A 26629-nucleotide genomic window follows, 5' to 3' on the forward strand; every position below is an offset into this window, starting at 1 on the left:
GCCTGCCCCAATCACAGAGTCAAAAGACCGGAAACAGTCGCGCTCGGTAACCCCTGATGTTGTTAGCAGGTGCTGCTTCCAGGTTACATTGCTTGGCAGCATCACTCCACCTTCCAGCTGGGTGACACTGCCTGCACCAGGGACACATCTCTTAAGCACATCAACCAAGCTGTGTCTACTTCACTTCAGTCCTACCATCACTTGCTTGGACACACATTGTGACAAACATCCATCACTACCATCGTTTCACAGCAGTTTTCGACATGTCTAGCACCGTGCCCTCCAACGACATGGCTGATGAATGTTCAGCTTCAACAAAGGCTGGTGATAAGCCCACATCGTTATCAGAAGATGCCATCAATACAGAGACTAGCGACAAGTCTAAATCGGTATCAGACACTGTCGCTGAGACGGAGACTAGCGACAACCCCGAACCACCATCAGAAGACAGGTCCAAATCGCCATCAGAAGCCGGTGGTGATGCAGAGATTGGCGAAATCAATGAAGAGTCAATGGCGAAATTGTCATTAGGCTCGGACAACGAAAGCGCTTGCCATCCAGATCTCGATACCCCTCCAGATCTCGCTACCGTCACGGAAAGTCTCATAGGTCTACCCAAGCAGATTATCAAACGCTATTACGGCAATCGCATTCGCTTCTTTACTGACTATGCTGGCATCCGGCATAGTCTGGCTTGGGCTGTCAAGATAGACGACGTCATCCAACCCTTCGCTATTCTCTTTCTTACACCACCCGACGGCAGACTTGAGATTGAAATGAAGGACGAAGATGACATACCCGTCGATGGTTTACCAGCCAATGTCATACGTACTGAGAAACTTCAAGATCTGGCCCTCGAGGTACAGAACGAACACGGTTGTAAACGCGTTGGCTTCTATGACGGCAAACGTTTCATCTGGGCTACTTGCAATCCACAACCAGGCATTGGAAAGGGCCCTATGACGCCCGATGGTCGTCCATTGATGTATTCCCATGGACCAGATATATTTCGCTCGCAACTTTTGCTCTGCTTGGCCGAGGCGATGGATGGGATGGGTGTTAAGATGCTGGAACCACTCAAAGGATATACACTGGAAAATTCGAGACTGGCAGGGTTGGGGCTTGGTGTTCCACGAAAGAAACCCGATGGGCATTTCGATTTCGATGGTGCTAAACTGATGAGCGGCCACATCAACATTGGTGAATGTGTCTTCAGAGCATATGCTAGAGAGAATGGCGACATCATGGAAATCGACGATCTCCCTCTGCCGGAAATCGAAGACGATATTCTCACGACATCGCTTGGTGTGCGCATTGCAGCTAGAGAACCCCTGCTGGACCTGTTGGGTGCGGTCGCGAAATCATGGATGGGCTATGAGCTCAAACACAGCTATGATATCATCCCCGACGCACTCACCTGGTATGTCCGCGACCAGAATCGATCTAAGCTATACGTCGCAATCCTACAACTTGCGCCTGCTGGAACGATCGTAGAGCAGGACTGGGGGATGATTAGAGCGGACCTGACTTACGACAATAACAACGAGGGCATTGTGCGTACGGCGGCGCCACTTCGCGACGAAATGCTGATTCTTGGCCAGCAATACAACTGCTCTCACATGGCCTTATTTGATTATCGTGGCTTCGTGACTGTATCGAGAAGCTCCAACGCAGCGTTCATCTCAAGCGTAACATTCGCCAAAGAACCCCAAATTGCTAGTAGGGCAGTACAGTGGTTGGTCACTGCTTTTGCCGACTTGGAATAGATTAATCAATAATGCTTCAATGATGATACCTACCCGCGCATGTGAATGTCTTGTACCCTGAGGGCCACCTGGGTCAAGTGATATACTTGACATACTACATATACATATAAAGGATTAATTGATCACTGTATCTGCCAGGCAAGCCTGATCATTCAAGTTTCAGCAAGGTTTAACCACACTGTCGCTGTCAAGCCACAGCTATCGAGGCGGCCAAGTATGACTGCACCCGAGCGTTCACGCTTGTCAGTGAACTTGGCTTTGTTCTGAATGCGGCTAGACCATGGATTTGCCAGGTGGTCCTTGCAACAGCTGCGTACCTGATCTGGGATTCTCAATGTCTGCACTGCATCAGGTCAGGTAATGGGTGTGGTCCCTCATGACTTTGCACTCGCCCGGATGACATGAGGTAGTTGAGATACTGGTGTACGACGGTCACCGTATGCACCAGGCGCGTCTACTAGGTGCTTACCCATACTGTGAAGTATATCCTGTCACCCACGTGCACCTGAAGATGCCAACCAAGTTTGTGGTGGGGCTCGTTCCGATTCCGATTCCGCGTCGCCTTCGCCCCTGCTGTCTCCTCGGCGCCGAGCCTGGCACGGAGGTAAGTTACCATGGAAAACTTGACATTGTTGCTACATGGAATCTACGTCGACTTTCTCCCTTGCCAGTGCATCACACCGTGCTAAGTTTTTATCGTATCCCCCGTGTCGGGAGGCTTCGGCACGGTCCCTACGCTAACTATTCCTGCATCGTCCGTGCCGGTTCATCGGAGCGATGCGAATCTCATTGCACGCACACGTTTGCAACATGTGCACCCCACAGATGACTTCGCCCTCATTCTTTTTTGCTTCCATTTTTAGCTTTTGAGTAATGACACCTGTGGGGGATACAAGATTGATCCATGCTGCAATCTCAGGAACCGCGACATCTGCCCTTCATCATTTTGAACGCCTTCTGCTCGTATCACAATCGAGTGGTCATTTCACGAGCTAGCTGGTAAGCTGGCGATCGCAACAGTCGAGCAAAGCAGATATGACCGTGCGACAGACGTCATTTCCCCCTGACCGCCACTCGGCCACTGAATCCTGAAGCCCCGGAACCATGTCTTCCTAGGCTGGTGGCGATTGAAAGACATTGGGAACGAAGACAGCTAACGTCCGTTCTCCTCCCCATCCCTCATATTTGCACCGGCTCAACCGGGCTACTCACTCTGCATGAAACTTACTCAAATATAGCCGTCATTCGGTCCGCTGTAGTTGGAGTGTGGCAAGTGCTCCGTATTCGTGTTGGCTCCACGTTCGTGTGCTTGCCGCAAAGCGTTGAATCGGTTGGCGATCTCGGAAATCTCGGCGCAACGTGACGTGAAATCCTGACTTTTCCGCTCGCGTTACTATTTTTGATCTGTCGACCGGACGACAATGTCTTCTAGAGCTTATCATTATCACATGTGCTTGGCACGAAGATAGATTATATGAGGTACTCATCCTCCCCAGCTGCTGTCACCGCCACTTCCTCTCCACACACCACCCAACCTATTCAGACTTCTTGACCTTTGACCAACAAACAACAACACATCTAACAATGGTTCACTTCTCCGCGCTCGCTCTTTTGGCGGCTTCCGCAATCGCTGGCCCTGTCTACCGCCGGGCCGCAGTCCCCGAGTGTTGGGACTGGGAGGTTGAGAACATGGAGTCTGGTTGCGGCCGTCACGGCTGCTCTTACTATTTCAACGTCACCGTACCGGACTTCGATAGCCCTAACGGCGAAGTTGCTGGCGTGAAAGCGCTTTGCAACGGATACGAGCAGGGATACGACAGCGGATTCACTGTCCCTTCGACCTTCGAGCTATGCAAGACGATTGAGGGATCCGGACTTCAAGTTGCAGCCAGGTTCTCGCTGAGACCACAAAACGATACCAGCACTTTCCCTCGCACCTTCCAAGTCAGTGTCCTGGAACCTCCTTCCAACGGAAAGTAAGCTACCCCACCCCTCAAATCGTTAACAAGATCGTGGACTGACTTGGTGAAATTTTCAGACTTGGCTACAACTATACCGCTACCCACAAAGTCACGTACAACTCGGCCGTCGCGCCTCCACTCAACTTCACCATTACTCCATCCGAGGTCTCTTCGACCAACGATACCACTCTGGTCAACCGTCCCCCAACTTGGTTTTAGAAATATCCTGATATTCTTGTAATCCAACGCTTGTTACTTATCTTAATTATGCGTTGTTACTCTACAATAGTTGCAACTACTTCAATTCGAATCTAACCCCCGGGCCTTTCTGACCGGTGGGTATTGGGACATTAAATACACCAGAAAGTGCAAATTTGACAGTTCGTTCATAAAACACTCGTCCCAAGTCGTCGAAAATCGTTATCAGGATGTTGGCGCTGTCACCGGTGTTCCTCACAAATGAATCTAGTGCGAAGGTAAGGAACTCCGTACCCATCGTGAGAGTAAACCTGGCTGCTCCTAGTTGGTAGGTGGTGCCGAACCGGTTTATACAAGACAAAGGGAGATCTCGGAAGGCCCTGTATAGTTATTAGCTTTGCCCGAGTCGGATTTGTTGAGCCGTATACCGTTTGTGAAGAGACCGTCCTTGCACGTCCGCTGCAATCCCTGGAAGGCCGGCTTCGGCTTCGGCTTCGAGGGATCGCTTTGGCCAGTTCTTCAGGTCCTCAGGGCAACCATCGGAATGGTCGCCACCGGTCCTCCTGCAGCAGGAGCCCTGTGCTCCGGGGTTTGAAGTGCAACTGTCATGGAATTCTTTACCATCAATTGCGTACTGAGTGGATGTACACTAATGGTTCCAAGGTAGTCAGAAAAGCGTGCTACCAAGTGGAAAGGAAAGAGGGAGATTTACCCATCTGTCGTTTGCTACACATCGTCAGCTGAGTTCCTATATCGAAGTATGACTGTTGTACGTACCAATATACCTAAAATTGTTCTTCATGTTTCAGCAGGCATTACCGGTAACACACCACGCTCTCCCTCCACCATTTATGCATATGCATTGGTCCCAGTCGTCTGCCCAAACGGGCACAAGCATGGATATCAGCGAGACAATACTCGTCCAGATAGCAGTGGACCTCATAGTAGGGTGCTTGAGACGGCAAAGAGATGGATTCGTTGTTGATCTGCCAGTGGTAGTAGAAATGAAATGGCAATGGAAGAGTACCTCACCTCGAAGGCAAGTCGTGGGTCCTTTATACACAGTGCAGTGAATGTGCAAACGTAACAGTATCCAGTCCCAGCACCACTGAGTCGCCGCTTCTTGCTAAGAAGGAGACTAGCTGTCGTCATCAACAAGCCTAAAGAAAGAGATTTACATGGAAAGATAATCACTTTGGATGTAACCACGAGTCTACGGTAACATCCAGCGTAAAATTCGGCCTCACAACCACCGTAAGCTGTACATCGATCGAAAATCACCAACATTAGGTCTTACATGTTCACAGTGCATGAATCGAGGCATTTGGTCTGTTGAATGATAACATCTTTGGTCGGCTCGGTGTTCAGGAGCTTTCCGTAGGAACCTAGATGAAACCACTCTCTTATGAGGGCCCATTGCACCATATATGACACCAGCATAATCCATGAATTACATGATCTTGATGAGAGCTTGCCCGAGTTTTTTTCCTCTCAAGCCACCAGCATAGTAAGTGATACCAACTCGGCCAACCAACCCGAGTTACCTGCCGCAAATCGGGAGTAAGCAACGAGAGAGCCGAGTAGCGACCGTGATCAGCGAACCCCAACACGAAAATTTTACCGCAACTTGGTAGTAAGCAATGCTAGGACCAGAAAATGACCGTGATCAGCAAACTCCAACACAAAAGGTTTACCGCCACTTGGTAGTAAGCAACCTAAGAAACAAATGATAACCGCGATTGGTATTCACTGACCACCAGCACCCACGAAGCTCTTCCCACGCCAGGTCCAACAGGTCTGAGAGAGGAGAGTCGTCGACAAATCCCTACATAATTAGGTGTATAGAGAGATAGTATCTCATTTGTAAGCTCCTACAACTAGTTACGTACTTTTTGACAATAAGGTTCTTTCATACTACACATATCTTAAAACAACCTAATAAACATGGAATTAGATATAATATAGTTATAAAATCTTGCTATAACTATAAGGTGTTAAAATAATATTTTAACTACTTTTTTATACTACTACTGTTAGAACAAGGTCTCCTCTGGTGGTATGACTACCATAGGCGACCGAGTAGAGGTCCGAAAGGTAACCCTGTATTGGATTGAACTTCACTAAGAGCTATTGTTCTATCTACTTGTTGTTATGATGATCTTAGGACGTACATGACAGATCATCATTCCGCGTCGGTCCTTCTGCTCGGGCTTACTCCACGAACCTCACCTCGCCGACCTGGACTGAACCTAACATATTCTTAACACTCCCCCTCAGGGCAGGTCCGGTCCAAGGACAACTCCTAATTGGTTCTTGAATCTCTCGAATGCGACTCGCTGCAATGGCTTTGTCATTCCATCAGCCACCATGTCTGCAGTTGGAACGTAGGCCACATCGAGTTTGCCTTGTTCTGCTAGGTCTCGGATAAAATGATAACAGACGTCGATGTGCTTTGATCTTTCGTGAAGGTGAGGGTTCTTTGTAAGTGCAATGGCACCCTGGTTGTCTCCTAGCATCTGGACCTTGTTGGTGTCTTTTCCAATGTACTTTGGGAACCCAAGATCTCTAAACATTTGAGCAATCCACTGGCCTTGCTTGCAGCATGTTGATAGTGCGATGTATTCAGATTCGCAGCTTGACGTTGCAACAGACCGTTGCTTCTTGCTAGACCATGATATTGGACCTCCGTAGAACATTGCAGTGCTCCCTGAAACGCTCTTTCGGTCTACCATGTCGCTTGCCCAGTCAGCATCAGAGTAGATGACAAATTGCGAGTGTACTCCCCTGGTCCGTAGCGTAGCTTCAATGTCACTGTCGACCTTAGATATCGTAGCAGGTTCTTCAACGCATGGCCATGGTGTTCTGCTGGATCGCTCATGTATTGGCTTAGCTTTCCGAGGGTGAATGCAATGTCTGGACGTGTAAGAACCATAGCAAACATAAGGCTCCCTATCACTTGCTGGTATTCAGTGATGTCGATTCGGGTGTCGTTGTCAGTGGCTGGCCTAAATGAAGTGTAATCTGCAGATGGAATCTTCTTGTCTCTGTGTTGTTTGCTAGACATTCCAAACTTGTCAAGTACTGCGTGTAGGTACTGCTCTTGATCGAGGTAGATTGTGCGGCGCTTTCTGTCTCGCGTAACTCGTACTCCAAGGATCTTATGAATCTCCCCAGGTTCTTGGTGTTGAATCTTCCAGAAAGCTTCTCGTAGAACCAATCAATTTGAGCTCGATCTTTTGCAGCAGCAGCAATGTCATCAACGTAGACGAGGATACGGAGTTGTTTTTCTTTGTGGATAAACATGCACGGGTCTGCGAGGCTTTGTACGAATCCCCATGCCAGAAGTTCTTTCTTTATCAACAAGTTCCAGTCGCGAGCAGCCTGTTTGAGTCCGTATAAGCTGCGGAGAACTCTAAGGACGTATCCTTTTTTGACTTCTACTCCTTGGGGTTGCTTAAGAAAGATCTCTTCCTTCAAGTGCGACTCTGTGAATGCATTCTTAATGTCAAAGTGGAAACATTCCAGGTTTTCCGCTGCGACAGTGGCCATAAACAGACGTAAGGTGTCCATGCGGACTGTCGGGGCAAAAGTCTCGTTGTAGTCTGTTCCGTGTGCTTGCGTAAAACCTCTTGCCACAAGGCGTGCCTTAAACCTCTCAACAGTCCCGTCGAGATTCGTTTTGACTGTAAAAACCCACTTTGAATCAACCATGTTCGCGTCTTTTGGCTTTGGAACTTCCTCCCAGGTTCGATTCTCTATTAACGCGATTATCTCTTCAAGTATTGCTGCTTTCCATTGCTTTCCATACTTTGGGTCGTTGATAGCTTGCTCGTGTGTCTGGGGGATCTGGATTCCTGCGATCTCGGTTGCTGCGAAAGCCTTCTCAGATAGTCGTGTTTGCTCTTCTGTAAGGCCAACTTGGGCTAGCATAGCTTTAACGATCTTGCTAAATCTCTCGTCCTCAACAATCTCTTCGTTAGACCTCTTCCGTTTGGCTTGTCTAGTGAAGTATCGTGGAATCTCCTTTTCTCGTACAGACTGGGTACACGGTTCTTCGGGCCCCTCTTCGTTCACAAGATTAGGAACCCGCTCATCAGATGGTGCAGTAGGAGGAATAGTAGTTAGCCTCCTTGGTCTTCCTCTGTGACGCTTCACTGGTTCATGAGTTAGCTCTGCCGAAGATGGTTCCATTAGGTTCTCGGAAACTGGTTCTATTGGTTCTGCAGGAGATGGTTCCATTGGTTCGGTAGGAGATGGTTCCATTGGTTCTGCAGGAGATGGTTCCATTCGTTCGGTAGGAGTTGGTTCCATTCGTTCGGCAGGAGATAATTCTAGATCCTTCCTAGGTCTTCCTCTTGGTTTTCGGTCTGGCATCGTATTCTGCGTTCCTTGTGGTCCAGCTGGTATGTTTCGCAGTCGTAGTTCAACTTTCCCTCCAGGGGTGTATTCGTCCACTGACAATCGGCTTGTCCTTGAGGTGTATCCAAGCTCTGGCGAATAGAACTTGAACTGCTTATTTGTTGTCTCAGAATATCCCATAAATACTCCAATTCTGCCACGGTCCACGAGCTTGTCATGTCGTTGGTCTGCTGGAATCGTTTTAGGGTTGATGTACGAATAGCATTTGCTCCCCCATACACGGATGTGGTCAATGGATGGTTTCGTTCCTGTGAATGCCTCTTCAGGACTGACTTGCTTTCCATTGATCATAGGTCCTGTGTTTGTACGGTTGCGTAGGTATGCGTCTGCTTCGACAGCTTCATCCCAAAACTCAATTGGTAAACCAGCGTCTTTCAACATTGCTCTCATATCAGCTTCAGCAGTTTGGATGTTTCGCTCGGCTGGTCCATTCTGGTGTGAGGAAGCAATTGTTGTAGGCTGAATTTCCACGCCTTGTGTAACTCTCCATTCCTCAGCTTGCTGTAGAAGTTCGGGTGCATTGTCGGTTCCAGCAGCTTTGACTTTCTCGCCAGTTTGATGTTCTACAAAGGTCTTCCAGATTCGGAGTTCCCGTTGTGCGTCTCCCTTTTTCTTCAGCGGGATAACCCAGTTTTTCCGCGTGTAGCTATCAATAATTTGGAGGAACCACCTGTTTCCTCGTAGAGATGTTGGAAAGGGTCCAGCAATGTCAAACTGTACTAAGGCTAGCTTCGTGGCCTTGTGCTCTCTTAGCTGCTTAGGGATGCTGTTCTTCATCTTTGTCAGGGAACACACTTCGCAGATTTCAATCTTCTCTGGAACTTGAATCTTCTTCTGGAGAGTTGTAACTTCGTGGAGTTTGGCAATCTTTGTAGGTCCTAGGTGTGCGAAACGTCTGTGATACAGCAGGTATCTCTCCTTTTCATTAACCTTAAGCTCGCTCTTAACTGGTGTATGGGGTTCCGTGCCTAGGAATGCTGTCTCGTGGTATCCATCGGCAATGTGTGACACTACGTAGAGGCCGTCGTCCATAGTTGCTTTAATAATGATCTCCTTTCCTAGTTTGAAGCATAGTACGTGTGAATTGAAACGACCCTTTAGGCCTGCTGCGCAAATTCTTCTCCCTGATAACAAATTGACTCCAAGGTTAGGTACAAGCAGTACTTCTGACAACCATGTCGACGATCCGTCTTTACACACCACTTGAGCTTCTCCTTTCCAGTCTGCATATAATTCTCCCCCTCCAACCCGAACTAGTCTTCGCTTGATCTTGATCATTCGTCTAAACAATGAGGGTTGGTCAGACATGTGGGAGGAGGCGCCAGTGTCGGCAGCCCAAGTAGATGGAGAGGCCTTACCGACAATGTCTTTTGAGAGACGGCATGTCTCAATTTCCTCGGGTTCAGAGTCTGAGGTCTCGGATAATTCATCTGACTCTGAATTGACTTCTTCGGCTCCATATGCTTTGCCAGTCTTTTTGTGAGAATTCCTTTGCTTGAGTGTCTTAATAGGCGGCTTAGATGATTTCTTAGCGTCGTATTCCTTAAGGAGCTTTCGAGCTCTCTCACGTCTTGGACAGTCTCGTACGCCATGGGCTCCGTCACAAAGGAAGCATTGGACCATAAACTTAGTACCAGATTCGGAGTCAGACGATAGTGGTGAGCTCTTGTGATTTCGGCGCTTGTAAGGCGGAACATACTTCTCCGTCTTCCGGAATGCTGGGAGAGCTTTTTCGTCGGCGTCTTGCTGGTCTCGAACCTCCTTCTCTTCCAGAAACTTAAGTTTCTGTTCAACCGTAAGGTTAAGTTGGGCGTTTAAGGTGTCAATCGTAGTCTTAAATTCTTTCGGGAGTGATCTAATAAGAACGAGTAGTAGTGCAGAGTCCTTGTAAGCTCCGTTGGTGTCAGCGTCTGCTGCTACGAGTTTGCGTCGGTATTCCTTTAGCTTTTCCCATGATCCAACAATTGTGTTCCCAGGATTGAATGTGAACGTTTGAATTCTGGTCATGTAAATGTTGGCGGTTGTGGCGTCAGTTTGGGTGTACTTCTTTTGTAGGTAGGCCTAGAACTGGAAGGCAGTGTCGTATTCGTCAATAAGGGCTTGGTCATCTTCAGTAAGCGACCGAAACAAGAGATCGATTGCAGTGGCTTCATCTTCTAGGTACTTGTCTCTTTTTTCAATGTTAACGCGGATCTTAGTATGCTTGTCTGCTTCAGCAATTTCCAACTCTTCCATAGCCTCCGTTAGTTCACCGGCTATTGCTATTTGGCAGTGCTGTACCAGGTTTTTCTCGCAGACATAGAAGACTTTCTTCCCCTTAAGCTTGACCTTGTTTCGGCGGAACCAAGTATCGTGGTTTTCAGCTGTAAGTTGGGGAATCTTCCATTCTTCCTTCTCTACAGCCATCTTGTGTGTTTTGAGTTGGTGAGACTATTATGCGAGCAAGGTACGTGGTATGATGCTAAGAGTGTAGGTGATGCGGGCGATGCGGGCGATACAGGCGATGCGGGCGATGCGGGCGATCCGGGTGATATTCTGCGGGCGGTGCAGTCGTTATCGGTTCTCGGTGTAGAGACGGTGTATTTAAGTGTGATTGCGTGTTAACCGCGTTGTACACGACTTCTTTTCTTTTCTGATTCCTTCTTGAATCTAAGTCCTTCGTGACTTGGGTGGATGTTTTGATTCCTTCTTGAATCTGAGTCCTTCGTGACTCGGGTAGGTGTTTGAAAACAATAACGTTGGGTTAGGCAACCGGGCTCATAACCTGTTAGAACAAGGTCTCCTCTGGTGGTATGACTACCATAGGCGACCGAGTAGAGGTCCGAAAGGTAACCCTGTATTGGATTGAACTTCACTAAGAGCTATTGTTCTATCTACTTGTTGTTATGATGATCTTAGGACGTACATGACAGATCATCATTCCGCGTCGGTCCTTCTGCTCGGGCTTACTCCACGAACCTCACCTCGCCGACCTGGACTGAACCTAACATATTCTTAACAACTACTATTAGAACAAGGTCCCTCTAGTAGTATGACTACTATGGATAACCGAGTGGGAGGAGGGACAAGGCGGGGTGGCTGCAACGTATTGTATTGTCTATCTTATAGAGTGTCAACAACTCAGGCTGTTATTGTGGGTGCTACTGCCCACCGGGCAGTGTCTACCACACCAGCATATCATGTGACTCTCAAGCACCTTCTACCTTGGACTAAATCTAGATATTCTCAACAACTACTATAAATACCGCATTACAAAAATCTACTACTACTACTACTACTACTACTACTACTACTTGTCAGATAGCAGGGTTACTCGACGTTGGCAGCAACCAATCAGCGTAGAGAGGGTCAGTGCGCCCCTCAAGAGGGCCACAAGCGCGGACACACGATAGACACACAATACACACAATCATCAACATCCATCACTTTTGTGCAATATCTAACTATATCTATGTGGCGGTGGAAATGCATCCGTTTTGGGAGGTCTTTGGCCGCTGCTTTTGGAGGCGTTTCCACCTCGCTTAGCCTCTCTCACATCGCCGCTTTAACCAAACCCATGCTCACTTACCACGCTAAGTGGGGCTTCACTTCGCCGCATTGTTGTCCTCATCATGCTGCCCTGCTGGTGGGACGAGGAAGGCTGCAAGTACCGTCAGCGCCTCCGTGAAACCCAAGAATGGCACTGCGCCTACAGCTTGCCCATGGGCCGGCGCCTACTTATTGTATGGCATGCTCACTATCCCTTCCGCCATCGCCTCTCCTACTTCTTCTCTCGAACTTCCTCCAGTCGCTCGCCTCCTACGACAATGCCGTCCTCCACGAAGCGAAGCATTCGAAGAGAGCTAGCCACCTCTACTGCCGTCAAGAACGCCGCTCTGATGCGAAATCGCTACTCATTGCGTCGATCCAACCCATCTCCAGCTGCCGTCTCGTGCTGGGAAGGGCAGTCGGACACCAACTCGTTCTCCGACACGTACTCGGACCCCGATACTGAGGCGGATACGGATATCGAGCCAAGTACGAGCGAAGATGCTGGCCTGATCTTGGAACAAGAGTCAGACGCGGATCTGGACTCTGAAGCTGAAGAGATACTGAAGGACATTGCTCAATTAAGGGCGGAGGGGCCTGCAAAGCCAAACCATACCCCTCATACGGTGAAACTATGGAAGAGGGAAGGCGACTTCTGGGAGAGGTAAGGTCTATCTCATCTGCATACACCTTATCTTTGCAGACTCTTGACTAACGCACATTAGGTACTGTTTCAAGATTATGAAAAAGACCAAGAGGTCCCCAGAAGAACAACTACGCGCATGCGACCCAGAGGCATTTAAAGCGTACCTCCGCTGGCGGAAGAAGCATTCCTGGGTCAAGAAGGAGAGCTCAATGCGGAGCTATTGGAAAAGAATCAGCATGTGCTATATGGATCTCACACGCCACACGATGGACGCTGATGTCCTCACCGATGTTTGTAATGTATATTCTGATGGACACTTTTCTCCCTTGCATGACGGCGCACTAACACGGCGGTAGTAGATTCTAACCCTAATGCTTGACAAATCCGAGAAGGAAAAGCATGCCATGTACGTCCAGGATCTCTACGCTATCCTCCACGCACTCTGGGTCGACGACACCAAACCCCTCCATGGCTATATCCGAGTTCAAATTTCGCTTCTTCTCCTCCTTAGCGCTGCTACAGCCACGAGACCAGGAGCCATTGTCGAAAGCGCAAGCGCTAAGGGCAGCAACAAGTCACTCTCGTTCAGGAATATCGAACTTCTGAAGGTTCGCAGCACTGTAGATCCTAGCCGGAGTATTATTGTGGCGAATGTCAATCTCGAGAACATCAAGAATAAGGAAAAGGATAGGAAGCCGTAAGTTGAATAGTAGATGTGGGAGTTAAGAAGTCTTGCTGATTCGTACTGTGTTGTAGGAAGAAGTTCACTTTCCGTCTAGAAGGGACCCTCGCCTTCTGCATAGTTTCGTATATCCTGAGCATTAGCGTCAGTCAAGGAGCATTAAGGGACAACTTTACTAGTGTTCAGGATATATTTGACCTCAATATACCTGCGGGCCGTGACGTACTCCGCGTCAAATGGAAAAAGGAATTGCTAAACCAACCCTTTCTATGCGATGTTAGGAACACTAGCGAAGGTGTTCGTATACTACCAGAGCAAGCGTTTCCGTATGCGAAATACCGCGATATCTTTGTACGCTTAGGGCGTGTTGCGGGCTTTGAGAAATCATTAGAGCTGTACCAGCTCCGTTGGGCTTCTAGGAGGAATATCAACAGTAAGTCTGCCTTAGAGCGCGTGTTGCTTTTGTTTCGCCTAAGCTTATAGGATCCACCAGGCGCGCTTGACCCAGTAGAACGGAATCAGACTATGGGTCATCTCGGGAGCACATACGAAAAGTACTACACGCCAACGCATATTGCCCGCGACTTTCAGTCTATCTACTTTGGAAGCCCTTCAGAAGACCTCCTCATCCAATCTGTTGCACGCATAGGCTTATCACGGGATCGACGTGCACCCACGGAGCTGGATGACGCGCAACAGGAGGCCTTACGGAACGATCCTGCACTCGCGGTCCTTCGAGAGGAGCGAGAAACATACAAAGAACAGCTCCATGACCAAGGCTTCCATCCACTCTCGAAGGGTCAAGGGACGGATCTTTACAAGAAATACGAGGACTCGAAGCGAAAGATTAGCAGTACATACCAGAGATTGTACAGAGAACGGTTAGATGCGGCCTACAACGAGTTCCATGAATCGATCGATACAATCGAGATAGCCAGGCAACTCAGTGGGAAGGCCGCAGCCGAAGTCCTAACGCTACCAGCCGTTGAGTTTGAACTTCGGGAGCGAGCCACCATCGCCGGCATGCTCTTCAAGCCAATTCAGGACGACAAAACCCGGGTAAGATTTGTGCGAACCTTGGCTAGATTGTGCCACAAACAAGAAACGCGGCAACCAAAGGCATTCAAGCGAAAAAATGTGGGTTTGGTAACCCGCGAAGCCAACGGCTCATATTTGTCAAACAAACGAAAGAAGGGCACCGATAGTGTTGAGAACAGCCTGCTAAATCAGGATGGCGAAATTGCGGAAGAAGAGCTTGACGTACCTCCGCGCGGAAACATCTTGCAGGCTCAGTTTCGGCAGCTATACCCAAGAGTGCTCCCTCATCCGGTATGCCTTATCTGTATAGGGAATGAAGAGTTCTCGTATGAACGGAGGATGCGCCATGTTCCACGAAAAGATGTCCTGAAGAAGCACGTGGAGACCCATTTCCGACTCCCTGAACTTCAGTCAGGGTTTCAATGCCGCCACCCTAGTTGTTCCGTCATGCTGGTTGACATGATGCATTTCAAGAGGCATGCGCTTGACGTTCACGGAGTGTCTCACTGATGCGCCCAAACTCCCCTTCGCTGGTACACAGTGCAACGAAAGCAAATTATTACGGCTGAATATACATGGCAACGGTTCCTTTTTGCTTCTTCGATGAAATATGCGCTTAGATTTTGCCCCTTCTTCACCGTAGTTTTGCTTGCAATGTCTATGTCTGAAGTTACCGCGACGTCTTAAGCTCGTGCAGCAAGTCAGCCAGCTGCGCTAAAAGCCACGGCTCCAAGTGCCGATAAGCGCATCAGCCTCATCATCGTCTTTCATTCATGAAATGTGCGACAGACTGGCAATCAATAAGACAAGGGGCATAACGCTGTCGATTATCTCTCTACAGCGATGGCTTGATATCGGCTAGCTCGGCGGTGCGCAACGTGGTGTATGCGATGGAGGTACCCGGACGCGGCTGCGTTAGCTTCCCAAACGTTGTCTAAACAGATGGGCCATCGTACCACGAGCTGAGGGTAACCGTGCGAAGGTTGTCGTTCACAGCCCACTTTCCAATGGTTTGAAAACCTGCACATACAATCTGTAGCCATTGTGAAGCCTATGATTATGCCTCGATTGGTTTCTGGTGCTAGGCACATCCTGTTTCCTTGAGCTCATTTTGAGCCACCTGGAGGATCTGCTTCATATCAAGGTACAGCTGTGGGTTGGGAGACCTCCATCTCTCACCATTAGGAAATACTTTCCTCCGAAGCTTATTGACATATGGAAGTAATGGCTGGTAATATGGCGTAAAGTTGGTCTGGGCTGTTTTGAGAAAGTCTCGTTCATCATCCACAACGCCTTTTTTTGCGCCAGCTAACTCTTCTGAATCGAGGTAGTTCCATTTATCGAACCGTGGAACAATCCTCGCTTCCTGCGGACCGTCATAATGAATGCATATCCAGAATAGCACCCAGAAAAAGGATTCAAGATCGTGCATGTAGGAGTGTTGTTCGTCGTCTAAAAGTACCCCGATTGCCATGAATGCTCTGGTACCAGTCTTACCCCAAGCGCCTGAAGACTTTTCGCGCTGTTCTTTGATGGCAAGATCGAGATCGATCAAAAACGCGGGCCAGGAGGGGTTATCGTTATCCTCGTTCACCATGAGATTGTTTAGCGATATGTCGCGTTGAAGCATGCCTGCTCGTGTATGCAACGACTCATACCCTTCGATGCATTGTTCGAATGCAGCCAGCAGACTGATCTGGGAGCTTGCTTTGTAGATAGCCTTCCCGTAGTCGCTGACGATGACACGGCGGTGTACCCGATTCGAGACAGCACGTTTCACTGGAGAGCTCGAGCAAGTGCGCTTGCTAGGCGGCAAAGGTGCGTCTGTACAACTCGAGGATCGTTTTCGCCCGATGAGGTTGTTGCTTCCATCCCTTCGCGAGGTCCGGCGTCCGGTCGTGCTCGGTGGCAGCATCGCTTTCTCTGGCTTGTAGTTCGTCGCCTTCGTTACGTCCAGGCCTTTCCGTACGTTTGCGCGGATGTCGTCATCTTGACCACCTACACGAACCGTCTCGTGGTGGAAGTACCTTGCAACGTTCACCACCCCCTTCTCAGTCGCCGCGCGTAGCAGTTCGCCTTCCTCTTCGCGCTCCGGATACTGCCATGAATCCTTGACAACGAGCGGCGTGCCAGGATCTTCTTCTTGATAAACTTTCCAGCAGGTTGTTGCTCGACCAGCGACGCAAGGCACCCTCTTTATGACCCTGTCAATGACGAGGCGCTCTTTGCCATTGTTCCGCTCGATCTCAATGTACCGCTTGTCTCCAACTGTAATGATCGTCGGGTCGAACCCCAGCTGCTCCTCGTTCATCCAAAGAAACCCAAGCATTGCAGACACAAACTGCAGTCCATCTTCATTGACGTCGAATTGCTCGGAGGCGATGCCTCCAAGTCGGTCAAACTCCCACAGCCGCATAAAGGGTCCACAGAGAGTGAAGCCAAGAACGAAGCGGCGGCTGTCTTGAGCAGCGAGCACCTCCCTCGCGTATCGGCCGAGGTCAAGCCACGCCTTGGACGCTTTGTCGGCCAGCGGGTTGCTCTTGAGCTCTCCAGGTATGAGGATCTGTGACCAGCGGCACTTCGAGTCCACGCCGGCGTTCGGATCGTCCACAAAGCCAATATCCAGCTTGCGATCGGCAGCGGAGCCTTGCAAGGGTCGATGGGGCTGTGCCAACGGTCGCCGTCGACCATGGGATCCCGGCATATGCTCTTCCGCAAAGTCCAGAAGCTGGTCTATAAGCGGCGCGAACCAGCTCAGAACGTCCTTTTCCTTTGCCCCTTCAGGCCAGCCCTGCCAGCCGCTCTCCACCTGATAGAGCGGGCTTTCCCCCTCCTTGCACTTCTTGAACACGGCCTCTGCCGCCGGTCTTAGCCCTGGCACGTCTTCGAAAAACGCCTTGAAGAAACCGGGTATGCCAACGTACAGGTATCCCAGCTCCTCCTTCAGCACATCATCTACGTGTTTGCGGTGCTCGGTCGAGTTCGCGAAGCTGCCTGTGTTGATGGACAGGGGCGTTTGTTGGAAGGACGAGGTAGGGCAGGGTGGAGGCGTCGATTCGGTGACGGCGTCGTAGACTCTGTTCCAGACGACTTCATCAGGTTCGTTTTCGAGGACTGCTCGAAGAAGTGGTTTAATGCGTTCAATGTCAAAGTTGTCAGCTTCCGTCGAGAGTTCAAGTCGCAATAGATCACTGCGAAGAGTCCCTCGGCCTGCGACGGACGGGAGTGATCGGGCAACTGGTAGACCTTGCAATGCTGTGATGAGATGGACGGCTAGGTCTTTCAGTTCTAGTATGGCTTAGACGTGAGAACAACAGAGGAGGTGTGGGTATTACTTTTGTCGGATACGTTCAAGTCCCTACTTAGGGTATTAAACGAATTGCGGACGCTGCTCAATCCCTCTCCTATGGGTTTAGAGTTGAGTATTTCCAACCGAGACGGGGCTGCCATTGTTTGCAGTCGCTCAAGGAGTCGTAGTTCGGTTGTGCGAACGAGCTTGCATGCGCAGACTTTCGTACGTAGAGACTATGAGTGTCCGAGGCAGAAAGTGCATTGTGAGAGGCTACGGCGAGGACGAGGATACAAGCGGCGAAGTACGCGACCAGCGCGCAGGCCAAGGAGGCTGGCTCGGCAAAACGTCGGCGATGGACAACGTGTGTCCGGCCCACGTGATCGCGTGATAATGCTGCAGTCAGCGTCTATTTACCCCGCCTTCGCCGTCGCAAGCTCTTTCGTCCTCCAAACTTCAGCCGACGTTGCTCAGAACTCGTCGGAGGGCGTTGGGCTGACTAGCTAGCCTATCAAAACTGTGTTGTGTTTACTGTGACTGTTGGCGATATGTGACACTCTCAAGTATAATCTTATATCCGTTCTGCTATGTGATTTGGCTTTGTATCGTCAGATCTTCGCCTCATCGCTTTAGCCAAGCGCTCCAGTTATTCTTGGCGTCTCAAGGCAGAAAGAAACGTCACTTCACCTCTTTCACACCTTTTCTGTCGAATGCTGTAATAAGCGAAAGTGGAAGGCTTCCGATCGACCTTCTCAACGTCCCTTTATTGCGCCTTCAGTATCGCTTCCACGCGCAGATCTGATGGTAAAATACCTCTCACCATAGAACCTTCCAAGGAAGCGACTGACCAAAACCCAGATACTCCGCAATCTCTAGAAATCCAAAATGTACCTTCAACACGACACAGCTACCGACCAAGAGCTCGCCAGCTATTGCGCTCGCTCCAATCTTGACCGCGATGTACTCTATGAACTCCACGGCGGACATTCGGTCATCAGAATCTCAAGCGACGTAGTCATCAAATACGGTTATGGATTAACGCAAGAAGAGGCGACGAGTCAGATCCGAGCGTACGATTTGATTGACCAGACAATTATCCGCGTTCCCTGAGTACACCGGTTCGTCTCATACAAGGACATTAGATACATTATAATGGAATACATCGATGGAAAACTTCTAAACTTTACGGAAGATCCTATAGCATGTGACCGCATTGCCAAAGCACTAATTAGCTCATTTCTCGCAAATTCAGAATGATCAACCTGGCCCACTTGGCGGAGGTCTCGCACGCGGACTTCTGTGGATAGAGGGAAATTGGATCTCGCCAACGAGCGCTAATGATGTTGAAAACTATTTTAGCACACGACAGTTACAACGTCATGAAAAATTGAATATCGAGGATCAACCCTACAATTTGTGTCATCTTGATATCGCTTCCCGTAACATTCTTAAACTGAGGAACGGTTCGTTGTGTCTTCTTGATTGGGCTTCAGCTGGGTTTTATCCTAGATTCTTCGAGATCTGCACCTTGCGAGATGATATGAGAGCAAGTGATTTTTTTTGAATATCTAAGAGGTTTTAGAAGCGCACATGAACATACTCAAGTCGATTTACCTTTAATTCCAATCCAACCTAAAGCGGACAAAGAAGCCGGTATCCCATGGTCTTTACATAGAGAATTGAATGAATTGCGAACGCTGCTCAATCCATCCTCTATCGGTATGGAGCGAGTATTTCTGATCAAGATGGAACAGCCATTTTTCGCAGCTGAGCAGAAAGCCATCGTTCCGTCGGCAGACTTTCGACCAGATACGCCGAATGAAACATGAGTTACCAAAATCGAAAGTGCATTGTGAAAAGGTACATCGAAGGTAAGGAGGCAAACGCGCCACCAACGCGCTGACCACAGGGACGGGCGCGGGATAACGTCGGCGTTCTCGCGCTTGGCACTAGTCGTTTGCACGGGCCATCGTTCCAGGGGATTATATTGTGCCTGTGCACTTGATGTGCTGATTCAGTTGATGCGCGCGCGGTGCGGTGCGCGGCGAATACCAAAACCATCCACCAGAAGATGAGGTTATTAAGACACCAGCAATAGCTATTATCTTAAGATTCTGTGGTGGAGTAGCAAACAAAGGCATGCGATCAAAATGTACTACTTAGATTTCTCTGGAAAGTTGACGTTGTGGCCGCGGCGTGTGGTTCGCAAAGTGCATCATCCTCCATGGCCAACTTAGTTGGAACAACATGCAGATCGGCCACTCTGAAGGGTTGCTGGCATGAAAATACTACGGGCAGCGGATCCGGGTGCGTTGCACCCTTTGAACTTGGGCTCCAGCTCACCCCACTGTCAGTGCCCAACTTACCGACGGCCAGTCGCGGTAAACTAGGCTTTGATGCCCGCCAACCCCACTTCATCTGAACTATACTTTGATTCTCCCGCTGTCTAAACTTGCTACATTCATCAACCTTTTCGCTCCCGTAATGTCTAAATCGGCTCTCTAGCTCAACGAGTCTTCATCTTCATTCCGTTGCACACCCAGATTCTACTACGCCGGCTTCTGACGGCCCGTTGGCCTCTCCTTTGGCGCCAAAACTCCAGTCCGTTTCCGTCGCACGAACTGGCCTGCTCCAGACCTGAAGCTCTGGGGCCTGGATTTGAAGTTATGTCAACCACGGAAACAGATTTGGTGAGTTGTTACTCCTGCACTTGTGTTTACCACAACTAATCGTTGCAGAGAGATAGCTGGCAGGACTCTACCACAGCCCAGTTCGGGGACGAGCACAAGCGCGCGGTACATCTATTTGAACAGAAGAATCACACGCGGACCTTATATTGCAAATCTTGCGAGGACATACGATTCCAAGATGAGAAAGGCACAACAGTGTGGAATACGCATGGCAGTGGGCAGATAACGCTCCCAGCGGGCATACGTGTTCTTGCGAAAGGTGGATGGGCTATGTGTGAATGAAGCGTTTTGATTACCTGTACAACATTTGGACAATCTGGAGACATTCCATCCATCCAACGCACAAAGTGACCATAAGACAGGACCCTGGATATACATGTACCTTCACACATGATGTCTCGATCTCCAATCCGTCCTGTATCTCCTTTGTCCATGCATGACTGGCGATGATGCCACCCAACACGATGCTGCCAAATACTGCTCCGATCTGACCCCTGACTGCACGTTCGAGTGCAAAGGGTTCTGCTAACTAGTAAGTTGTGGTTCTGTCCTTGATTTTTCATTCCTTACCTGCCGTGATAGGTTGAGGCACTTGGTGACCGAAAAGTATTCTCAGAAGCTGTGTCGAACCCAACCGTCATTCTGATGATACAGTCGAAACTCTCGTCAACCGGTAAGAATGTCGTGATGTCTCGAACAGCTCTAGCAGAGGGCATGGCAAATGAGGAGTGGATAGCTTTCTGCGACACCCCGGTGAAGCACCAACATGGTCGCCCGGCCAAGGAATATTGTGCAGCCAACTCGACGGACCCTTTACCAAGTCGTCGAACCTTTTTGTGGTCTGACGTTGTCAATACACGTGGACAGCTGTCACTGAATGTACACCTACCGGTCATAAATTGTTCATAGTCTTCGCCTTCAACATTACAAAGTCGAACCACTTTGTCAATATCGTCATTTGCAGAGATAATATGCAGCAAATTCCGAGATGCCGTCTCAGTCCGCTGTATAAGCAAGTCAAGCTGCTCGGGCTTGAGGTCTCTAAGTGCCTTTTGGGTGAGATACAAGCCGCAGATCTTGATGGATGTGCAATCCAGCTTCCGAAGAGCCTGGGTTTTGGGGTCATCCCGAGTCTCGAAAACGTAGGGCAGGAAGCTCTTGAGCCTGGTTAGGATACTGTGTATGTGGTTCGAAGCTCGTGAAATCTGGTAGCATTGCATTCAGGGCTGGCTTCAAAAGCTCGATGATCTCCAACTCAAGGCGCATCTTCTTGAGAGCTTCAAGAGCATTGTCAATAGGAGCGTCGTTTGCTCTTAGAAGAGCCTCAGGATCGAAAGAGTTACACAATGACTGGACTTGTTGTAGATACTCTCGCGCATCCATTGTGCGATACGCAGTCAAAATGAAGCAGGGCCTTGGTGAAGCGGGATGGAGCAGGGGGAATAGCAAAACAAAAGTGTTGGAGGGAATTTGTGTGCGCAGGGTGCCTCATTTAGCTAATGGACAAGAGGTATGTGCATTTGAGACGAAGCCGTGTGCAGCATCGAAATGGACGAAGTGAGGGGCAAATTGTTCCAAGCAGGGGTCTGATCCACATCAAGTGGAAGCGAAGTTGTCTTGGCCCACCCTACTAGCTTGGCCTGCATGCAACAATGGCTCATCGCAAAATGACCCAGATTTTGGCGACAATAGAACATCATTTAGATGTTGGCTTACAGCTCTAATCAATGTTTATACTCGCAGCAAAAAAGGGTACCGTTGATATCAATGAAAACAGTTAAGGAACCTCCATGGCCAGGTCGACATTACCCTTCCAAACAGAGTATCATTTACAGTAACAGCCCTAAGGCTGCGTGCTCACCACATGCATCTGCAAGAACGCAACAATGCGAAGATCATCCTTGCATGCAGTGCTTCCGGGTTGTTACGACTGCAAGCCCCTTCACACTCGCGGATGTATCCACAGTGAATGCTAGGTTTGCTCATGCAGAAGTACTCGAGGGTACTGACCGGATGAGGGAACTTGTCAGCAAGGCATGGAATTAGGTGAGAAGGGCTAGGAGGATGGATTTAAAGTCTCGCGATCACCCTACGAAAACTCCTTCCCACCAAGTCAATTTACTCATACGCATCTATTCAAGTACAGTCCACCTGACACTCTTCTTTCACGTCAAAACTATCCTTCGTCATCTCTTTAGAGGTGGCCCACCATACAATACTTTCATTAAGCCAATTCCTTCCTAAATTCCTCTAACAGGAGCAGAGCATTCACTGTCGACCAAGTACTATTGCTCTACAAAGGCAGATTAATGTTTGATTGCCCTGATATAATAATAAAAGCCCCAAAAGTGAGGCCAGCCATTCATTCCCTCTGAAGCACATGCTTACGTTAACAAGCACCTCCTTCCATCCGCCATGTCCGACTCTACCAACCACTCGAACTCCTGTGTTACCAATACCTCCAATGCAACAGGCCAGCAGACTACCAGTTCTCCAGAAAACCCCCCAATCACGTCCAGCACTCAGCCGAGCCCTTCCACCTCCAGTATCGGTACCCACGCCGTCAACAGAGGACTCGTGAATGGCAATCACCAAGCCCAGCGCACAACCCCAACCGGTAGTACTATCAATAGCGACCACCAAGTCAGAGACAACGCCCTAAACAATCAAAATGACACGCCGCCCTCTGCAATGATGATTGTGGAACATACAGATGACCCCACTGTTCGAAGGCTTCATGAGGCCTTCCACACGGATGCGCCGCAACGTCCTAGACGGCCTTTCACACGTGCGAGTTCTATAGCGCACGAAATGACCGCCAGGGATAGACAAGAGTTTGGTCTACAGCCTGACACTGCCCAATCAGAAAGTGCTTCCAACAACAATCAATCGACAACTTCGGAGCCTGACGGTTTCGATCTCTTCGAAACTCCCTCCTCTGGAATCCCGCCAGTTGCTGTCACAGACACTCCGGTAACACTTGGTGTGTCTCGAGACGATTACTTCAGCTTGTCCGGTGCCCTACAGTCTGATCCTCCACAGGCGAACAGTTCCGGATCCCGCAGAGTTTCTCAAGGGGCAGACTTTACTGCCTTTTGCTTCCATGCAAGTGGATTACCATCATACCCTATGCGTCGTTCGGCGCCGCCTAGCGGAACGGCCGCACTTTCCAGTCATCCTTTTGGGGAAGCAAGCGACGCAGCCACCATGCTCAACTCTACCCCACTCGTCAACGGAAGATCTAGTAACAGCGACCAACGCCCTTCATATTCCCTGAGAGATTTAGAGTTGAGAGGCGACGACTCCAATACAGCTGGGGGTGTATATGCTACTGTCCATTCTGAGGCTGACTGTACCCACCGACAAGCCGAAAACAGCAATGGAGATGTTATTGAAAATGGCCATGGACGAGCGCAGGCCAGCCAAGGCACACGAATGAATACTCCACCTTCGGTCAACGTGAGCGAACTGCGATTGGGCCCGGTGAGCAGGGAGTCACACACCGAGCTTGCGCTTTTCAGCCAGTACAGCGAAGACGAGCCAAGCAGAGCTGCTCTAGACGAAGACACTACAGCAAGCAACTCCGCAACCCCAGTACGGCGCCGTGGTCTTGTTGCTCCGCTTGAACTCGCCAACCATGGTGATAGACGAGCGCCAGCCCGCCCAAACACCCCTGTCCAATCGCAGACCACAGGTATCCCACCGCTGTCCGATCTTGCCAGTCATCATCCGGGTAGGAGGGCTAGCAACTCTTCTCTAGTTCACGGTAGTGTGCCTGACAATAGCACTCGCGACAGCACGCCCAGAGACGACAGACGCCCAACACGCTTGAGTAATTACTTGCCAGGAGCATCTTCATCAAGCGAGGATAGAGAAGCATGGACTGGTGAACTTATCGTTCCTCCTGAGAACGCCATTGAAACCCAGAGACGTCCAAACCACGCATGGCAGAATATGAACCCAGTATTATTTGAGGGAGTCACAACATCCCACAACGTGCTCAATAGCGATGAGAACGGCCTGTGCTCTGAAAGTGACACAGAGAACTTCCGGTCGAACACAGCCCTCGATACTTCTGCCTCAACGGATCACCAGGACACTACTTACCTCATTTCGCATGGACACATCTCTAGCAGCGACCATCCAATTGTGACAAGCATCACTAGTAACGTCCCAGAGAGCGGAGGTAATCCGACCTACCTGACCGATTATATGGAAGAACCGTTAGTCGAGGAAAGAGGAAGATGGACTCATGCGTTCGTCGTTGCTCCGGTCGAGAGCAACGCACGCCTGGACGTTCCTTCAGTCTCTCCAACTCAGAGTGATCAACAGGATCGTGCTTTGTCAGCGGTCAACAATAGCAACGTTAATAGTCGCGACCGCCGAGCTCCCAGGACTGGAGGATCCTTGAGACAGATGAGTACCGAAGAGAACGAGGCATTCTGGATTGAGTTTGACGACTCGAGATACAGTTGAGGTTACGATCACGTTTGAAAGTCATGGGCAGGCAGGGGTACATGTGAATTGATGGAACGTTGATTGGCTCGAATTGTTCTAGCCAATGGCAGGCAAGCGAGGGAGTATTGTTTTTCCGGGAAAGGCCTAATAACATAGCGTAAAGTGCCCCGCATGCACCGCCGCATCGTCTATGAGTGATCTTTGCATGCTTTACGTGCCATTTTGGTGATACCAAACCTTAATGCCTGCCCTTCTCTGCCTAACCGCAACTTAACCTCCAGCATTGTGACATTGGCTTCACTATGGTACTTTTCAAGGTTATAGAAACGGGTCTTGCAGAGGAAGCTCGCAAAATCTCCGAAACGATCGCCTTGCTACCCGACGATCAATGGAAGGACGTGGAGTTCGAGAACGACACAGCACAAAAGAGAATAGCACTATCGCATATACCTGGAGAAGTAACGTCAGAGTTCAGAACTCAGCTCAATAAAACTATAGTATGGTAGATACAGGTCAATACTACGATGATGCTTACCGCCACATCGCCGGCCTCGTTCTTGTACCCAGACTTGGGAACAATCAAGACACTAGCAGTTTTGTTTCCTAATTCAGCATGTCTCAGATTACTCCAAGGTCCGTGCCACCCTCAATTAGGAAACAAAACCGCTAGTGTCTTGATTGTTCCCAAGTCTGGTAGACATGCTAACGCATATGGATACCTATGGTACATCACACTTTCTCAGCCTTCTAAGGTCCCTCACAACGACAATGCTATATGCTTCCAAGCTCAGCTTCTTCACTACAAGGTGTAGAGAACCTCTCCGTGGTATTACACTGCGTCCAAATACGCGTACTCCCCAATTCGACACCCCAGTCAAGCAGTTCAGAAAGCAGGCGGAGGCGGAGGAGGCGGCATACCGCCACCGCCACCGCCAACCGGGTTCATACCACCCTTCTCCACATCACTACCAACAGCCTTTACGCCCACCTCCACACTCTTGAACATGCTCGAAACGCCCATCGTGAAGACCGCCGAAAACGAGAACGCCAGCCATTGCAAAACTTGTAGGGCCACACCAGGCATCACCTTCAGCTCGCTCGTATTCAGTAGTGTCGTCGAGTATTGCAATACTCCAAACGTCTGAGTTGTCGACAGGGCAGCCGCAAAGGCTAGAGCGGTGGATAACCAGAGCGTAGAGACGGTAATGGGTTTGTAGAGGGTGGTGCGGTGGGTTCGCGTGGAGCGGCTTTTCAAGCTAAGCTTCAAGAGGGCGAGAGATGCAAGACTCAGGGTGAAGAGGACACTTGCTATGACGAGCACGTTTAGCACCTTGGATTGCAGGGCTAGGGCGCTAGAGATTACAGGTAAGTTGGAGGGGGTGTTATGGTTGGCGGTGTTTTCCAGTACGCGGGAAATTAGGGCATCCTTGGAGCCGCCGGAAGTGGAGACGCAGTCGAGGTCTGCGGTTTCACCGAGACATGCTCCTGGTGATGATTAATATGAATTGGAGGATTAGGGCGGTGATACTCCATACCAAAGTATCCAAGTCTGATGTGGAAGTCCTGCAGGCTACTATTGGTAGCGACTGACGGTAGGCTTGACGGCTGGAGGCCGACTAGAAAGAGGTTTTTCATGGCTGGTGATGTGGAAACACAGCCAGTGAGAGAGAGTACTGAAGAGCTATTAGTGCCGCTGTTCTAACATATATAGAGGTAAAGGGAATGTCTTTGCCATAGAATATGAGAATTGGAATGGGGAGCATATATACGCCGAAGCGGACACTAACTCTAGCCATAATCATAGTGAAGATTTTGGAGGGTGTCTCAGGAATGGAGGAGGTGCTATCTTATAGATTGGTACGCGATAGAGAGTAAAGGGGGAATGTGATAGCTTATGGGTGAACAAGAGAGTAGAAGAACGAGATGAGAAGAGTAGAGGGAAGTTTGCTGAACA

The 26629-nt window shown here is 49.5% G+C and overlaps 12 protein-coding genes across 12 annotated transcripts; 7 read left to right on the forward strand and 5 right to left on the reverse strand.

Moving 5' to 3' along the window:
* Window positions 1-263: 263 nt before the first annotated feature.
* PtrM4_119720 (uncharacterized protein) lies at window positions 264-1766 on the forward strand (the record flags this gene model as incomplete). The annotated part of the gene is made up of 1 exon (XM_001935276.1): window positions 264-1766. One exon carries the CDS (start codon window positions 264-266, stop codon window positions 1764-1766), a length of 1503 nt encoding a protein of 500 aa, XP_001935311.1.
* A 1584-nt stretch (window positions 1767-3350) lies between these two features.
* Window positions 3351-3946, forward strand: PtrM4_119730 (uncharacterized protein; the record flags this gene model as incomplete). Its single annotated transcript, XM_001935277.2, has 2 exons — window positions 3351-3742; window positions 3805-3946. The coding sequence occupies 2 exons, from the start codon at window positions 3351-3353 to the stop codon at window positions 3944-3946; spliced, it is 534 nt and encodes a 177-aa protein (XP_001935312.1).
* A 76-nt stretch (window positions 3947-4022) lies between these two features.
* Window positions 4023-4868, reverse strand: PtrM4_119740 (uncharacterized protein; the record flags this gene model as incomplete). Its single annotated transcript, XM_066108380.1, has 4 exons — window positions 4023-4305; window positions 4354-4574; window positions 4638-4651; window positions 4745-4868. The coding sequence occupies 4 exons, from the start codon at window positions 4866-4868 to the stop codon at window positions 4023-4025; spliced, it is 642 nt and encodes a 213-aa protein (XP_065961565.1).
* Window positions 4869-6198: 1330 nt separating this feature from the next.
* PtrM4_119750 (UBN2 multi-domain protein) lies at window positions 6199-10750 on the reverse strand (the record flags this gene model as incomplete). Its single annotated transcript, XM_066108381.1, has 4 exons — window positions 6199-6661; window positions 6706-6969; window positions 7008-10343; window positions 10413-10750. The coding sequence occupies 4 exons, from the start codon at window positions 10748-10750 to the stop codon at window positions 6199-6201; spliced, it is 4401 nt and encodes a 1466-aa protein (XP_065961566.1).
* A 1205-nt stretch (window positions 10751-11955) lies between these two features.
* Window positions 11956-12874, forward strand: PtrM4_119760 (uncharacterized protein; the record flags this gene model as incomplete). The annotated part of the gene is made up of 2 exons (XM_066108382.1): window positions 11956-12536; window positions 12598-12874. 2 exons carry the CDS (start codon window positions 11956-11958, stop codon window positions 12872-12874), a joined length of 858 nt encoding a protein of 285 aa, XP_065961567.1.
* Window positions 12875-12889: 15 nt separating this feature from the next.
* On the forward strand, window positions 12890-14748 carry PtrM4_119770 (DUF3435 domain containing protein; the record flags this gene model as incomplete). Its single annotated transcript, XM_066108383.1, has 3 exons — window positions 12890-13215; window positions 13275-13633; window positions 13694-14748. The coding sequence occupies 3 exons, from the start codon at window positions 12890-12892 to the stop codon at window positions 14746-14748; spliced, it is 1740 nt and encodes a 579-aa protein (XP_065961568.1).
* Window positions 14749-15319: 571 nt separating this feature from the next.
* PtrM4_119780 (uncharacterized protein) lies at window positions 15320-17688 on the reverse strand (the record flags this gene model as incomplete). The annotated part of the gene is made up of 2 exons (XM_066108384.1): window positions 15320-17526; window positions 17574-17688. 2 exons carry the CDS (start codon window positions 17686-17688, stop codon window positions 15320-15322), a joined length of 2322 nt encoding a protein of 773 aa, XP_065961569.1.
* A 724-nt stretch (window positions 17689-18412) lies between these two features.
* On the forward strand, window positions 18413-18637 carry PtrM4_119790 (uncharacterized protein; the record flags this gene model as incomplete). Its single annotated transcript, XM_001935284.2, has 1 exon — window positions 18413-18637. One exon carries the CDS (start codon window positions 18413-18415, stop codon window positions 18635-18637), a length of 225 nt encoding a protein of 74 aa, XP_001935319.1.
* Window positions 18638-20783: 2146 nt separating this feature from the next.
* On the reverse strand, window positions 20784-21600 carry PtrM4_119800 (uncharacterized protein; the record flags this gene model as incomplete). Its single annotated transcript, XM_066108385.1, has 3 exons — window positions 20784-21058; window positions 21107-21393; window positions 21473-21600. 3 exons carry the CDS (start codon window positions 21598-21600, stop codon window positions 20784-20786), a joined length of 690 nt encoding a protein of 229 aa, XP_065961570.1.
* A 1032-nt stretch (window positions 21601-22632) lies between these two features.
* Window positions 22633-24693, forward strand: PtrM4_119810 (uncharacterized protein; the record flags this gene model as incomplete). The annotated part of the gene is made up of 1 exon (XM_001935285.1): window positions 22633-24693. One exon carries the CDS (start codon window positions 22633-22635, stop codon window positions 24691-24693), a length of 2061 nt encoding a protein of 686 aa, XP_001935320.1.
* Window positions 24694-24977: 284 nt separating this feature from the next.
* PtrM4_119820 (uncharacterized protein) lies at window positions 24978-25181 on the forward strand (the record flags this gene model as incomplete). Its single annotated transcript, XM_066108386.1, has 1 exon — window positions 24978-25181. The coding sequence occupies one exon, from the start codon at window positions 24978-24980 to the stop codon at window positions 25179-25181; it is 204 nt and encodes a 67-aa protein (XP_065961571.1).
* Window positions 25182-25558: 377 nt separating this feature from the next.
* On the reverse strand, window positions 25559-26310 carry PtrM4_119830 (Fig1 domain containing protein; the record flags this gene model as incomplete). Its single annotated transcript, XM_066108387.1, has 2 exons — window positions 25559-26160; window positions 26211-26310. The coding sequence occupies 2 exons, from the start codon at window positions 26308-26310 to the stop codon at window positions 25559-25561; spliced, it is 702 nt and encodes a 233-aa protein (XP_065961572.1).
* Between the last annotated feature and the right edge of the window lie 319 nt (window positions 26311-26629).

The sequence above is a fragment of the Pyrenophora tritici-repentis genome, chromosome 6 (assembly GCF_003171515.1).
Source record: "Pyrenophora tritici-repentis strain M4 chromosome 6, whole genome shotgun sequence".
In the NCBI taxonomy this organism is placed as follows: domain Eukaryota; kingdom Fungi; phylum Ascomycota; class Dothideomycetes; order Pleosporales; family Pleosporaceae; genus Pyrenophora; species Pyrenophora tritici-repentis.